Below are 15,801 nucleotides of genomic sequence, written 5' to 3'. Positions count from 1 at the left end.
TTACATCGACTTTTTTATTTAAACACGTAAAATGGAATATGCAAAGTAGATGAGGAGAAGGGGGAAAGACCAGGGGCAAGAAAGTTCTTAGTAATAGAATGAAGCACTTTTAAGGCTAATTTCCACGGAAGCCTTCTGACAGCTGTATGGATGTACCTGGCAGTACTTCTGACAGCTCTCAGCGTCTTTCCCTTCGCATTATTTCCCTCATTCCCAGCTCAGCACTCTCATGTTTCTTGTTATTTCAACAGAACTTAGGCGATTAAAAATAGCATGATATACTTTCCTGAAAAAGTAAGCCACCCATCCCTTGCTTTTAAAAGTGATTTTGTAATAATGGGAGATGTTGAGTATTACTTTCGAGGTGATTATACCTGGGAGTTAATGATACCATTGGCTGTAGAAGACCTCAGTCAGATGGCTGTTAACAGGATTATGAAGCCCCAATCGTTGAATACAAGAAGCATAAATTTATATTCTTGTAAAACTTTCTGTATGAGCGTGTTGTGGCTGCGCTTCAGGTGGTTGTCTACACCCTGAGGACGATCAGTTTATTCCTTTCTGTGGGTCAGAGATTGTCATGCGACGTTGGACACCAGGAACAGGGCGGGGGGGCAGAGCGGGCCGCGCCCGGCGCCGCCGCTGCAGAAGGCGGCCATTTTGTTCGGCGCCGAGGGAGAGAGGCTCCCGCCGCCGCCCCTGGTGCTGCGCGTTGCCGCTCGCTGCCTCGGAGGCTGCCGGGCTGCCCGTCGCCGCGCCTGCCTGAACCGACGGGCAGCGCCGGGCGAGGCCTCCGCAGGGCTCGAAGGGCCGCGCCGGCACCGGCACCCTCCCTGAGGTACCGGCCGGGGCGGCGGCGGCGCCCCCTGCCGGCGGCGGGGCCGGCCCCGCCGCCGGCAGGGGGCGCCGCCGCCGCCCCGGCCCGCACGTTCAGCCGCGGCCATGTCGGAGCTGGCGCTGGAGGAGCTCTCGGCTCTCGCCGCCATCTACTGCGAGCCGGACGCCTGCGAGGTGCTGGCGGTCTCAGGTGAAGGCGGCCGCGCTCCTCTGCCGAGAGCCGCGCGTCGCCCCGCTCGGCAGGGTCTCGCCGCGCTGCCCAAGCGAGACCCGGCGCGGCGGCGGCGGCGCCGCCTCAGCCGGGGATCCTCCCGCTGCCCCGCACCGGCGGCCCGGCCCTGCCCCGGCCGCGCTACCCCCGGCCCGGCCCCGAGAGGAGGCGCTCCGGGGCCGCTCGCGGCGGGGCTCTGCCCAGCGGGGCAGTACCGGGCAGCACCGGCTTAATCGCTTGCGATTAGCGGCAGCGCCAAAGATGGGTGCCTTCCACCCTGTCCCTCTCCTGCCGTGTGTCTCTGCTGCTGGTCTCTTTGTAGGGGACAAATCCTAGCGGGTCCTACTCGTTTATAATTAGCGACCTTCTCAATTCCAGCGGTTTGCAGTGCATGCAGAAACTTGGAGTAGGCGAAGGGCAGCAATGGGAATGGGCTAGCTGCTATTTAGGTAAATAAGCAGTTGCATCTCTTATGTGTAACAAGACCAGGTATTTATCCTGTAATATTCACTAGGGGTGCAGCTGTTGCTATGTATGAGAAGCCTTGGGTCACCTCTGTCTTCTTCTGGGGGTACAGTAATCTGGGCCTTAGGATGTGCCAAATGTTCTCCAGCTTCAGCAATATGTGTATGGCTGTAGGTTTTACAGGGTACTAAGGCTGATCTTTCATGTTTGCTGCGAGTGGGAAGGTGAGAAGCTTTGTAGTACTTGCTCCCATCAGCTGCTGGATGCTGTAGGCTAGGAACGCGCTACGTGTAGACACCTTTACTCCATGTTTTCTGCACCAGGCATGGTGGCCGCTGATCAGAACATAGTTTTAAGAGATGACTTTCAGCAGTCTGTGCTGTCACAGTGCTGTGACGATGCTCCTTCAGCAAGGGAGAATAAATCTCAGTAGTTCCAGTGTACAACAGCAGTTACTATCAGGCTTAAAGAAAGTGTCAGGTGGGACATGCAAGTGTTGCATGTCTATTCAGATCCAGAGCATAAGTAAATTTTGCTTAGTGCGTACCACAGATGTGACAACTCTCCTATATATATTTGTTGGAGAAGAGAGAGATACACACACACACAGACGCACGCACGCACACACACAGACGCACGCACGCACACACACAGACACACACAGACACACACAGACACACACAGAGAGAATATGCATATATTCTGTATCACTTACTGTTCCCTGGTGTCCTGGGAGCTGTTGCAGCATGCTGCCTAGCTCCCCAGTGGAGTGACAGACAGCAAGCAGCTTCCTGCTGGTTGGACTGCAGTAAAGTCCTGGAGAACCCTGTTAAAAATGGATCCTGTGGCCTGCTGTCAGATTTTGTCTGCGTATGTATTCAGCCCAAAAGAACTGGGATTGATAAGGAAACGCTTTTTTACTGTGAGGGTGACAGCACTGGAGCATGTTGCCCGGAGAGGTTGTGGAGTCTCCATCCTTGGAGATACTCAAAAGCCATCTGGACGTTGCCCTGGGCAGCCTGCTGTAGGTGGCCCTGCTTGAGCAGGGAGGTTGGACAAGATGACTTCCAGAGGTCCCTGCCAACCTCAACCACTCTGTGATTCTGTGAAAATAACTTTGTGCTGCTTTGGTGTGAAATTACATGTGGCTGCTCTTGAGTGACTCACTTTAACTAAAAAGTTACTAAGAAATTAATTGAATAAACCTCAAACTTTTATTTGAAAATAGTTATTGAAATAGATTCGCACAGAACAGCAAGTGGTTATTTGGAAAGAGGGCTTTTGTGTGTAGATAGTCTCAGAGGGATGAAGACATTAGTGTCTGCAAGGAGCACAGTTAACGGGGGTAATCTAAAAGAATTGTTTTGCATCTAGATCTGCATGACACACCTTTTGCTCCAGTGTAGGCACATAATTCTGCCGTTTTATTTTTTTGATTGGTATTTAGAATTGTATTTTTAAAATGTGATTGATGAAATGTTTCGACTTGAGTTTTATTTTCTTAAAGTCAAAAAGTTCAGGAATGTTATTTCAGGCATAGTTTGAAAATACAGCATCCAGGCTTAACGTTTATTTTAAAAAATGTGAATGTAGCTGAACATTGCATATGCACGTCTGTTCCTCCAAATCTGTGCGTATATTTCTCTAACATCCTTCTCTGTGCTTCGTATACAGAAAAATGATTTTATAAAAATGTGTTTATAAGTTACCAGGATGTAAAAGGCTTAGAAACCTTACTGGAACATAAAGTGCCACAAGTGCACAATGGGAACAGGCTATTATATTTATATTGATGTTATGTGACCTTGCAGGGCCTTTAGCCAGGCATGCGTTCATGATACGTTAGGATCATGCATATCTGGTTGATTTCCATCGTTTTCTGCTGGAATTTAAAAGATTATTTACACCAATGATTATTGGTAGTTTTCTTACTTTGGGAATTCTCTTTTACGTTGGAGCTGCAGAATCCTTTAGTTTGTAGAGAATTAACTTTTGCTGTATTCATTAGCTTACGTTTGCTTTATGTCTTCAAACCATATAAATTGTCATTGACAAACGATGCACAAAGTAACTTCCAGTAAGACTGTTACGTTATGCTATCTCTAATACATTAAGAGTAATTTGCGTGTAGATCCACAGGATCAAAAAGGAGACCATCGGGGATTCATGGTTTTGAGGAATGTAAGAAAATGCTTTTGCAGGTCTCTTGGTATGCTAAAAACTTTGGCTTTCTGGAATTTAACAATGAAGTATTCAGAATGTAAAATATGTTTTTATCAAAACCAATGTGTTGATGAATTTAAATAAACTAATTACAGCATATCTTTTTTACCTTACATATCTATTTACAAAGATTAGTGTTACAGATAGAAATCCATAATTTACTTGTTAATCTGTTCTCTTCTGGTTTGCTCCCCAAGCTTGCTATAGAAATATATTTATATATTCTAAGCTTGTATGTTAGTAGGTGCCATTTTCTGAATTTAAAAATAGACTGCATGTGTTGCATAAAATGCCTTTGGGCAGGAGAGGAGGGGGATATCTGTCTGGTTGACATGGAACATAAGAAAAAATCTGAAGTATGCTAGAGCTAAATATACTGATAACTATGGAGGAAAATGAGTTAAAATTTATTGTTTAGTCTTGAGCACATTAAATGCCAGAAGAATGGTCATACCCAACCTTTTATTTCAGAAATAATCACCATTTTGCTGTGAAGACAACTCAGACCTTGTAGCGTGTGCAAACAAAGGAAATATTTCTTTAGAGCCTCATTACACAGGGCGATGGTGGTTTGCTCTTTGTTCTGCCAGCCGTCTGCAGCACTGGTGCAGAAAATGGATGCTGGAATGTTTAAATAAACTTTAGACGCTGCAGCCCCACAAACGTTTTGAACCGATTCTTGTTTTTAAAAGTAAGTCTGAAGCAGATGTAAATGAGCATGGCTGGGCTTTTCGCGATGGCTCAGGGTGATACACCTTGGGATGCGAGGCTGTGCTGCTTTCTTCGGATTCGTTCATCATCCCAGGGAAAGGTGTGAGATTGTTGCAGGCTTAAGAATATGATCACTGCGGCAGGAGGCCCTTGCCGAAGGGGCAAGGTTGGCCTGTCTGTTTATCCCTCAGTTACTTCTGAGTTGGTGAGATCTGTTATGACAAGCTAGTGAAAAAATCCTAGGAGGATTATCAGAAAGGTAACATGTTTTTCTGCCACTGTAATTAAGCTGGCAATAGAGTAGTATTCTTCAACTCATTTATAGGCTGTGCATTTTAAAATTTCTTGGCAACGTAGTTTAAAACAAAGTGATTCACGGGCAGGAATATAATAACGTTAATACCGTTCAGCCAAATGCATGTTGCTTTCAGCCGGCTGCCCTGTGTAAGGGGCAGCTGGAAGGAAGTGGGTCAGCAGGCACTGTCTGGGTGCGGTGCGGTGCGGTGCGATGCTCAGGTGTGTGCAGAGACCCTCCATGGCAGCCAAGAGGGTGCTGGGGGTCCCAGGAGGTCCACTGCAGGCTTTTCTTCTTGTGTGTGTGGTTATGTGTACTGAGCCTAGCGTAATGGCAGAGGAGCTATCGTTGCTGGTGCCCAGTAAGAAACGTTTGTCAGGGCAGCGGAAGACAGAGATTGGAATGGGGAGTCTTGAGGTCCTCCTGCGTAGCTACTGCCCCTGAGCGAGCAAGGGCCACATGCTGCCAGATGGACACTGTGGAGACTGGGAGTCTCCTTGAAGGCTGATGCATTTCTGAGGAATAAGCTTGCCTTAAAAATAGTCTGGAACCTTTCACAGGGTCTTAGAAGAGTGGAGACCAACTCCTGTTGGCGGGGAATGAGGCTTTGACACGTAGTGCCTGTAGGTATGGGCATGGTTGGGTGTAATTTCATTGAATTCACTGGATTTGCGTCCACTACTTTCAGCACTGGATTTGACTCTGTTTAGGTAGCGATGGTTTGTAGATGTTTGGAGACTTCTTTATAGTAATGCTAGAGTTTGATTATTGGGTTTGGAGGGTTTTCTTGTTTTATTTTGTGCCTGCTCTGACCTAGAGAGTTCTTCGTATGGCCCAGGAAGGAGGTTTAGAAACAAGCCCTTGGCTAAAGCTCTCTAAAGTGTTTCTGTCTGTCCAAGTAACTTTTAGGTTCTTTCACTTATTTAGTAGGGGTTAGATATAAAATAGAGAGCACCGAGGTTGGTTAGCAGCATCAGCAATACTAATCAAACATAATTCAACTGACTGTCATGTAAAGGAAGGTAAGATAAGGTAGGGGGAGAAGAAGGCAAGTCATTTCAAAAGAGCTCCTCGGAAACTCAGTTCTGCTCTAATCTGCCTTTCAAATCTGACTTCTCCTGCCCTCATAGAATGAATCAACCTGACATTTTAGCAATTTTTTAAAGAAAAGGGGTGAAGTGGTTAGAATGCATCAAAGGGGTGAAGCAGTGAACATCTGAAGATAACCTTCTATCTGATACCCTCTTACTTCATGCCAGAGGAGCAAAAGTAGGTTAGGTCTTTGTCCCCGCTTTTCACTTTATGAAGTTTTGTATTGTTTTTCTGTGGAACGTGTTTTAGTCAAGAAGGTTTTATTGCAGAAATTACTGTACATAACTTTCATATTCAGCATCTTTGATTCTGTGATTTATCAGGAGGATGTGGTCTTTTGCCTTCCCTGCTACGTACTTTATGTATTCTTTTCACTCTGAAAATAATTCTATTCTAAAGTAGACCAACAACAGGTTTTGAGTAGATATGCAGGTATATACACATACATTTATATATCTATATGCATATATATATATATGTATGTGTGTAGTATCTAGGGTCAGATGTACAACAGAGATGTTTTCATTATGTCAGTCCAACTGTTGTAACTGTAGAGAAGCTGGAAGAAAAGAATTAAGCCTGTTTTCTCTGAAAGTTGTAGGGGACAAAGAATGTGACTTTTTTCTTTCTAAGTCTCTCCTTAGTGTGGAACTGCTTTTGAATTGTTGTCTTAAAAAATACTCAGTACAAGTCTATTTGCCTTGCGCTGGTATTGATGTGAGAAGTCTTACAGATTTCTCTAGGAGCAAAGTTAGGGCAGTGCTGAGTCCATCCAGAAAAGTCTCTATTTTCAGTTGTCCTTGCTGCTGCTATTGAGCTGTAGAAGCTGACTTACATGTTTCTGAGAGAGACAATTCTTTATTGCTGGCTTGTCTAGACTTTGAAAGAGCCAAAAGGTGTGAATGCTTTTTAGAATGTGTTAATAACTTTCCTTCTAGTATGATATGGAAGTGTTTCATTTCAGGATTCCCTGCAAGTATAGCGTGAGCCATTGGTTGCAACCCCCCACCCTGCAAAAAACCCCACATCCCTTACTGTATATAGAATGGCAGTCATTTGAGTTGAATTGTTAAAGAAAATAACATGACTTACTAATATATATGTATTTCAACTTAAAGCAAACTATTAATGTTCATTTTTTGATACTTTCCAGAGACGCATGGAATCACATTTAGAATTCAAATCAGCGTGAAAGAACTACTGGATACAGATGTACTTTTAAAGCTGCTATTTCATTTACCAGTCAATTATCCATCAACTCTACCAGATATTTCTGTTAACTCAGACCAACTTACAAGGGCCCAATGTATGGACGTGAAAGATAAATTACTTGAACAAGCAAAGAAGCGTCTTTCTGAACCCATGGTACACGATCTGATTCTTTGGATACAGCAGCATCTTAAATATGTCATTAAGCAATCAGCAACAGTTTGCAATGAAAAAACTACTTTGTCAAAAGGAACAAGCACAGAGGATGGTATCTGGATGCTCCTTTTGCATTTAGATCACATGAGAGCAAAGGCAAAATATGTCAAAACTGTGGAAAAATGGGCTTCAGATCTAAGGCTGACTGGAAGACTGATGTTCATGGGCAAGATAATATTGATTCTTCTTCAGGGTGACAGGAGCAACATTAAGGTGCAGGAACAATGAATGTTGACTAGTTCTATCGATTTACCACAGAAACCTATGTGTCTGAATATTTTGTGTGTGTTTTTCTAAGATTAACAATTTTGGAAGCAGATTGATCATTAGAAGCGTAGGAAGGCCCAACAACTTTATTCTGTATTTAAGAAAAAGAAGGTATTCTACGACAAAGAAACCAGTGATACCTGTAGACCTGTGGTCTGTATTGCTTTGCTTCCCACTGTAATTATACCCCTGTACTCCCTGTGTTTCCTGACTAATATGCCTAGGTTCAGCCTCCTGTATTTCCCAAATGCCCCAGAAAACAGAACATTTGTGATGAGAAATTAATAACAAACATATTTCTAGCTCATTACTAACTGTCTGTTTCCTTGAATTAGACCACATGGTGCTCCTAGCGTGTGCATTTAAAGCCTGGGCTTTGAACTTGTCTGTACTTATGAACTCCCACTGCATTAGGCAGGTTTTTGTGGTGATATTGGAGGAGAATGTTGTGGCTTTTCAAACTCATGTTCTCTAGATCACTTAAGACTGCGCTTAACTTCAAGCTGATGAATAGAAACAGTCATGCACTTTTTGGGATGGGCACTTTCAAGTTTGATTGCTGTGTTCTGAACAAAATCTGTATGTTTTGTATAGATTTTTGCATTTTACTAAACTTCAAAGATACTAGATGACATTTAATATTTTGTTCTTTTTTGTCATTTAGGAGTACTTGATTCTTCAGAAAACTTCTAAGGTAGATGTGGACTCAAGCGGAAAGAAATGCAAAGAGAAAATGATTAGTGTACTGTGTGAGACAAAAGTACAGTCACAGCATAAAAGGTATAATTTAGTACTGTTGTGGATAGAAAAGTAACGGAATCGATAATTACATTGTGACAAATCTAGGCATATTCATGAGTTTCCCTTTTATAATGTAGGTTTCAGACGTTTGAAGTCAAAGAATATTCAACGCTGGATGAGCTACAAAAGGAATTTGAAACTGCAGGACTTACAACTCTTTTCTCGGAGTTTGTGCCTCCTCTCTTAAAATAAAATGAAAAGAAAACACTGGACTCTTTGACCAAAGCAGTAGTTGAGTGCAGATGCTGATGGAAGAGAAAAGGACTAATTTGGCAAACAATGTTAAAGCTTTTCTGCAAAAAATTCCAGAACTAGCTATCCTTTTGCAAGAAGGAGAAGGCAATTCATACATTAAGAATTGATAATTTTTTGACATTTGGGTATTGATAACAGTTTCTAAGGAATGTGGAGTTAATTGTGATAATTGCATGGCAAGCATGAGAGATTGGGAAGAAATCATGTAAAAATAATAGTCTTCTAGTTAGACTCTGTTTTGCAGTCCCTGTTTTTCAATGTTTTGGTTTTTATCTCTCATGGTAGTGGTTTTTCATAATGGCCTGCTAGAAAGCATGATTAATTTTGCTTTGAAAGCTTATGTGAAGATACTTCTATAAAAAGCGTAGCAAACACAGATTTGAATATGTGAGGACAGCATATATTTAATATCCCTTAGGTGTTTGTCTGCTAACTTTTCCTTCTCTGTTTATTTCACTATAAACGCTAGACTGTTGATTTAAAGAAAAAGTTCATGTCCCTTGGATCCTGAAAAAAATTTGAAGTGTCTTTTTGAATATTAGTTTTTACTCTAAAATGTATAAAAACACCCAAGTGGAGAATTTAAATTTATTAAAAAGCTAAGGTAGAGCCAATTGTAATATTTTCTTTGATAGTTTATGGATTCCTTTTTGTACTTTATCTGGTTTTACTGTCTGTGCATCTTTAGATATCTTGATTCAATTAAACTGTCAGAGCAGTATATGTACAGACTTCAGTCTTCTGTCTCTCAAGACTTCTGTCAAGTCTTCTGTCATTTAGAAGCTGGTAAGTTATAGCTCCCTATTAAAATTTCCCTACCTTTAGCATTTTTTTTTTGATTGGTCAGTGGCCTTGTCCAACTTAAAGACTTTTCTGTCACTGGTCTGTGTTTTACTTCAGTATAACGTTACAAATTATTTACATCATTTTTACAAATTAAGTTGTGCAAGTTCTGTTTGCCTAGGGAGAATTGGAAAGTTATTTCTTATAATTATTAATGACCTTTGGTTTCTATTTTACGTGATAACCATTCTCTAGCAAGACTAGATAAGTTGTCCAGTAGTAAAAATTTTGAAGTCATGAGTTTCTCAGTAACTACCAGTGCCATTTCAATTGATTTTAGCATGTAGCTAAACATGTGCTTTACTGCTCTCTAAAACTTACTCCCAGCAGCCAAATGTCTCATGTATTCTTTGTTAACTGAATAGATTTGATCAATTCAGTGTAAATTAAATTTTCTCCATTGTACTGGGGAAAGACTGGTACAATTTGGTTAGTTCCCGTAGTGTGGTTTGGCAAATCATTAGTAAGACATTTTGATTTCCAGTTTTGTACTCAGACCATGAGATCATACCTCTTTCTTTATGTATACTAGAAAAGCGACTAAAGCAAACTACTAAGATTTTTAAGTTTTACTATGTGAGATACCAAATGCATAAAGGATTGTAGACTATTTGAGAGTTTCTTAAGTTTTTAAGGAGTTTGGTAATTTTCCTAATATGGAGTGTCTCAAATACATATGTTGCATGTTATTTTATGCACCGAGGCTTATTTAATAAGACAATAGCAAAAGCTCTTCTTAATGAGTCTTTCATGTGTAGCACATATAGTAGTACAGTACTTCAGGCACAGCAGAAAACAGACTGGGTTAAACAGGTTTTACAAATCTGTTCTATATTATTTTGAAATGGCTTCCTGAGAGAAAGGCAATCTAATTTTCTACCATTTTAAGTGTATGCGGAGATGAATTTTTACTTTTATAAAGAAGAATGAAACACAAGTATCTTTAAAATATTAAAATAACATGTTTTAAATTATAGTTTTCAGATTGAGCTATTCCCAGTTAAAATGTCTATGTTGAAAAATTGTGTGTCAGGGGAGTATAAAGTCTTGAAAAGATGCAGGGGCTCTCTCCTTATACTATGCGATAGATCTGACAAGGATCAAAACCAAGAAAAGGCTTATGCATGTACAGCGTAAGAAAATGTGATCAGTATCTCTCTGCAAATCTCAGTGTTGTAAGGTTTTGCCAGATGGATTTTACGTCCTCAGCCAGATCTTTACTTTAAAATGCTTCACTTTTCTGGAAAGAGAATAGTAAGGTAGCTCAGCACAACCTATATCACAACCTTGGCCATTAAAGTCTAGCCGGGGCCTTATCCAACATGCATATAAATCAGTTGTATATTCTTTCTGTTGAGTTTGGGAATTGGGCTGAGTAGTGTACCTAATCATGTGATCTCAAATGCATGTGACTGCAAAAATAATTGAGGCATACAGCTGTTGTGGTCATCTTTCCTGCAAGATCTTGCAGGCTCTCCAATTTTTTCCTCCCTACTATAAAAGCTACTGTAATTAGCTGCATAAGAAAAGTAATTTGTAGGGTCAATGGTTGCCAGTTGCACTTGGATATAAACTCATGTATTTTCTTGACTATTCTTGCCTGATGCCTTCTTGGTTAACTATTTGGTCAGAGCTAGCATTCTGCAACAGCCAATTTAAAAAAGTAAAAAAAGTCAAAGAACAAATGAGAATTGGGGAAGTTGGAGCTCTCTTGTGATTTGTGCTCATCTTGCCAAATTAAGTTGTTGTAAGAAGCTAGATGATTTCTGTATTTCAGGAGTTGTAAAAAACAGTTTATACAATGGATTTTTATCATAGTTGAATTTGTTACTCACTAACTTACATTGCACAAATCAAGAAGTCCAGTGTAGGAAAGGACTGCAGTTTTTTTGCTTGGTTTGATGTGCTTCAGAAGGATTACAAATCTGATCAGCTTGATACTGTTCAGACAGCAGAGAACATGAAAACTGATGTCAGTCTGATTCTGTCAAAGCAAATGCTTTTGCCTACCCATCAGTCAGTCACTTATTTTGAAAGGTAGGAGGATATCTTGTGTTCAGACAAGTAAACAATATTTTTAAAGGTTGTTCTTTTGGAAGGATGTTGCAGCTGTCTGTTAACTGATGGTTTGTTTGCATTTATTGTAAAAAGAGATGGGCAAGCCTGTGAGCCCCTGGGGCACAAAAGTCATCGAAGTGCATACTGTGGTGCATGTTCTGCCCTCCAAGGGAACTGAAGCAGACACAGAAGAACAAAACGCAGGGAAACGAAGTCAAAACTCCTGAGAATTGTTAGAGAATGCATATCAGTGTCTAAAAAGTTAGTGAAGTGTATGTAGCTATCAGAATCAGACAATTCAATTGCAAGGAAAAAGGAATCCACAAAGAAAAAATGGTTTAACAAATAAGAAGCTAGCTTTCTTGTGGATATTGTATTATAAATAGTTCTTTGAACAGCATGGTAAGTAAAGCCTCATTTCGTGTGGACTTTCTCGCGTCTAAACAATTGCACACATGAAGCCTTTCTTGCAGAAGAGACATTCATGATGGTGCTCTCCCAGGTGGGTTCCACGATGCCTGATACTGAATGTGCTCTCTGCATAAATCACTGAAGTATCAATAGCATTTTTCTCTGCTACCTGTTTTCATCAAAGTTGTAGGAACTTGATTTCTTTCAGGCTGTTAACCTCTCATTTTAATTGAAATGAGTTGAATTCAAAAGTTCTAGAAGAATTTTGTAGTATAAATATGCGTGCTTCCGTATGGACAGCACAGCTGCATAACCGTAGTTTCCTTTGAAAATCAGGCTAAAATGAAAGCTGTTGCAGTAGGACTGACTACTTGAAGAATTGAGTTTTTATGACAAAACTGAGGTTTGATTGGTCTTTTTGAATCCCTTGGCTTATTAAGTGTGAAGAAAACAAAAAATGGATTAAGAAAGAAAGAAAGATACATAGAAATAGGAGCAAAACCCCAAAGCCAACATCAGCCCTACTTGCACCGTTGTTTTTGCATGAATACATCGCATCCAAAGCATCCATTCTCATCCTGAAGAGACACGTTCGATCTGCAGAAGGGTGTGCGAAACTGCAGTTGAATGAATGCCTTGGGCAGGCATCTGCCAGTCTCTAGAAGAGATGGCACTGGCTGTCAGGCAGGTTTGTTGGCAAATGGCATGCGTTCACTTTTTCTGCTCCTTTCATATGATTCATGAGTGTCGTATGTCTGCATTCTCTATGGCACAAGAAGAAGGATGGCCTGGGCATCCGAGGAGCACTTCTCTCTCATTACCCTTTGTGCAGCAAGTGTAAATTGAAGTAACCAAAAGGGCAGCGTGAGATCCAGATAATTTTTACTATTACATGTAACATCAGGTCTTGCTACATAATTATGCTACTACTATGGCAGAGCAGTGATGTCTGTGGAAACGAGGACATTAGAGTGCTAACAGATTAAATGACTCAATTCTGCAAGAAATCAATCTTTCTACAGTTTCGTTTTTTAGAATCGTTACTGACCGCCATTGTGACCAAGGTCTGTAGATAAAACCATCTCTGTCTTGGTAGAGGGAAGAGCAGGAATAAAACTCCCTTCTTTTCTGTATTCATCTTTCAAGGCATTATTTATAGCATTAATATGTACTATTTATATTTAAAAGTTTTTATGATCATCTCTTGGAAAGACACCTTTATGAGCAGCACATACTGTGAAGTAGCCTACCATTCAGGAGAATAGCATGACTTCAGTGGAAGTAATGTGAAGTTCCAGAGGAGGGAAATACTTTTAATGGGGGACATCGTCAGTATTGGGAATTCATCAACTTTTTTTACTTACTCAGTCTCATTAAGATTACAGTTCTTGCACACCCCCCCCCTTTGTTATTTGCTGTTACAGGGAGGATGAGATACTGTGAGAACTTATAAATGAAAATCCTTGACATAATCAATTAAAAAAACCTGAAAGTAGTTTTGATTGTTTTGTGAATAAGCCTAATTTTTGTGGGTTTGTAGTTCTATCCCATTTTCCTATAATAAGACTTTTTGTCTCTTATTTCTGTGTGAATGACCCACAAAAAGCACCGAGATTAGTGTAAATTATATGCAGAAGTGCTGTAATGAGCCCAAAGAAACTTCATAGTGGAAAAATATTTTATTTACATTGTTTCTTTTAAAAAGTTTAATAAACCCCACATACGGATGATTTAAAACCTAGCATCCCTTGATTTGTTCAGCTTTATCTGTGAAAATACAAACATAATCATAGAATCATAGAATCGTTTAGGTTGGAAAAGACCTTTAAGGTCATCGAGTCTGACCGTGAACCTAGCACTGCCAAGTCCACCACTAAACCCCCTCCCTCAGCACCACATCTGCACGTCTTTTAAATACCTCCAGGGATGGTGACTCCACCACTTCCCTGGCCAGCCTGTTCCAATGCTTGACAAACCTTTTGGTGAAGAAATTTTTCCTAATATCCAGTCTAAACCTCCCCTGGAGCAATTTGAGGCCATTTCCTCTTGTCCTATCGCTAGTTACTTGGGAGAAGGCACTGACACCCACCTCGCTACAGCCTCCTTTCAGGTGGTCGTAGAGAGCGATAAGGTCTCTTCTGGGCCTCCTTTTCTCCAGACTAAACAGCCCCAGTTCCCTTGGCTGCTCCTCATAGGACTTGTGCTCCAGACCCTTCACCAGCTTCGTTGCCCTTCTTTGGACATCTACAGTGAATGGCCAAAAGAGAGCTGTCTGAACGCAGACTCCCTCAGCGCTTGTTTGTAGTTCCCTCATTCCCTGTCCGTGTCTCTGCTGCCTGGAGCCATCCCTGCTGGGACCTGCTTCTCTGTCCCCACATCATATTATAGTTCATTTGAAATAAGATGATGAAGTGTTGCACGCGCCGTATTTCTGCCAGAGTTTGAAACTGAAATTGCTTATTGTATTGGGTTTGCATGGCAAGGTTTTGGTAGCGGAGGGGCTACAGGAGTGGCTTCTGTGAGAAGCTGCTAGAAGCTTCCCCTATGTCCAATAGAGCCAATGCCAGCCGGCTCCAAGACGGACCTGCCGCTGGCCAAGGCCGAGCCCATCAGCAATGCTGGTAGTGCCTCTGTGATAACATATTTAAGAAGGGGGAAAAAAAAAACCTGCGCAACTGCAGCCAGAGAGGGGAGTGAGAATATGTGAGAGAAACAACCCTGCAGACACCAAGGTCAGTGAAGAAGGAGGGGGAGGAGGTGCTCCAGGCACCGGAGCAGAGATTCCCCTGCAGCCCGTGGTGAAGACCATGGTGAGGCAGGCTGTCCCCTGCAGCCCACGGAGGTTAATGGTGGAGCAGGTATCCCCCTGCAGCCCGTGGAGGACCCCACGCCAGAGCAGGTGGATGCCCGAAGGAGGCTGTGACCCTGTGGGAAGCCCGTGCTGGAGCAGGCTCCTGGCAGGAGCTGTGCACCCGTGGAGAGAGGAGCCCACGCTGGAGCAGGTTTGCTGCCAGGACTTGTGACCCCGTGGGGACCCACGCTGGAGCAGTCTGTTCCTGAAGGACTGCACCCCATGGAAGGGACCCACACTGGAGCAGTTCATGAAGAACTGTAGCCTGTGGGGAGGATTCATGTTGGAGAAGTTCGTGGAGGACTGTCTCCCGTGGGAGGGACCCCACGCTGGAGCAGGGGAAGAGTGTGAGGAGTCCTCTCCCCGAGGAGGAAGGAGCGGCAGAGACAACGTGTGATGAACTGACCGCAACCCCCATTCCCCGTCCCCTGTGCCACTGGCAGGGAGGAGGTAGAGAACTCGGGAGTGAAGTTAAGCCCTGGAAGAAGGGAGGGGTGAGGGGACGGTGTTTTAAGATTTAGTTTTTATTTTTCTCATTATCCTACTCTGATTTGACTGGTAATAAATTAAACTAATTTCCCCAAGTCGAGTCTGTTTTGCCCGTGACAGTAATTGGCGAGTGATCTCTCCCTGTCCTTATCTCGACCCACGAGCCTTTCGTTATATTTTCTCTCCCCTGTCCAGCTGAGGAGGGCAGTGATAGAGCGGCTTGGTGGGCACCTGGTGTCCAGCCAGGGTCAACCCATCACACTTACATTACAAAATAGTGCAATTGCTGGGATCAGCTTTCTTATATCTTATAGTAGCATTATCATTATCATCCTGTCTCTTTGTGCATAGCACGTGCAACACTGGCAGCACTCTGCTCTGGTTTTATATTTTACATGTATACTTAATTTTATGTTGTCCTATGCAAGAGTTATGATTGTTTATATGCTTAATTATAGACATAAATGGAACTTGAAATGTAAATATGCTAATAGCATTTTGCAGTTATTGTTCTGTGCTATTTTCATATATTGGCTTTTGTATCAATATTAGTTTGTGTTTTCTAAC

At 42.1% G+C, this 15,801-nt stretch overlaps 1 protein-coding gene across 2 annotated transcripts; it reads left to right on the top strand.

Moving 5' to 3' along the window:
- Positions 1 to 893: 893 nt before the first annotated feature.
- On the top strand, positions 894 to 12,022 carry RWDD3 (RWD domain containing 3). 2 transcript variants are annotated; one of them, XM_075508313.1, is made up of 4 exons: positions 894 to 1,027; positions 6,988 to 7,472; positions 8,191 to 8,306; positions 8,405 to 11,207. In XM_075508313.1, the coding sequence occupies exons 1-4, from the start codon at positions 943 to 945 to the stop codon at positions 8,517 to 8,519; spliced, it is 801 nt and encodes a 266-aa protein (XP_075364428.1). In that variant the 5' UTR covers positions 894 to 942; the 3' UTR covers positions 8,520 to 11,207. The 2 variants fall into 2 exon arrangements, with proteins under 2 accessions (XP_075364428.1, XP_075364429.1); XM_075508314.1 differs by lacking the exon at positions 894 to 1,027 and adding an exon at positions 1,407 to 1,497 and having other exon boundaries at positions 8,405 to 12,022.
- Positions 12,023 to 15,801: the final 3,779 nt, after the last annotated feature.

Source organism: Mycteria americana, chromosome 7 (assembly GCF_035582795.1).
Source record: "Mycteria americana isolate JAX WOST 10 ecotype Jacksonville Zoo and Gardens chromosome 7, USCA_MyAme_1.0, whole genome shotgun sequence".
NCBI classification, from domain to species: Eukaryota; Metazoa; Chordata; class Aves; order Ciconiiformes; family Ciconiidae; genus Mycteria; species Mycteria americana.
This window is presented reverse-complemented; position numbering and strand designations above follow the sequence as displayed.

Excerpts from the sequence above, each read along its gene's own strand:
- RWDD3 (XM_075508313.1), top strand. The coding sequence starts at position 943 with ATGTCGGAGCTGGCGCTGGAGGAGCTCTCGGCTCTCGCCGCCATCTAC. Across the intron at positions 1,028-6,987 it reads CGAGGTGCTGGCGGTCTCAG|AGACGCATGGAATCACATTT; the intron begins GTGAAGGCGGCC and ends GATACTTTCCAG. Across the intron at positions 8,307-8,404 it reads GTACAGTCACAGCATAAAAG|GTTTCAGACGTTTGAAGTCA; the intron begins GTATAATTTAGT and ends TTTATAATGTAG.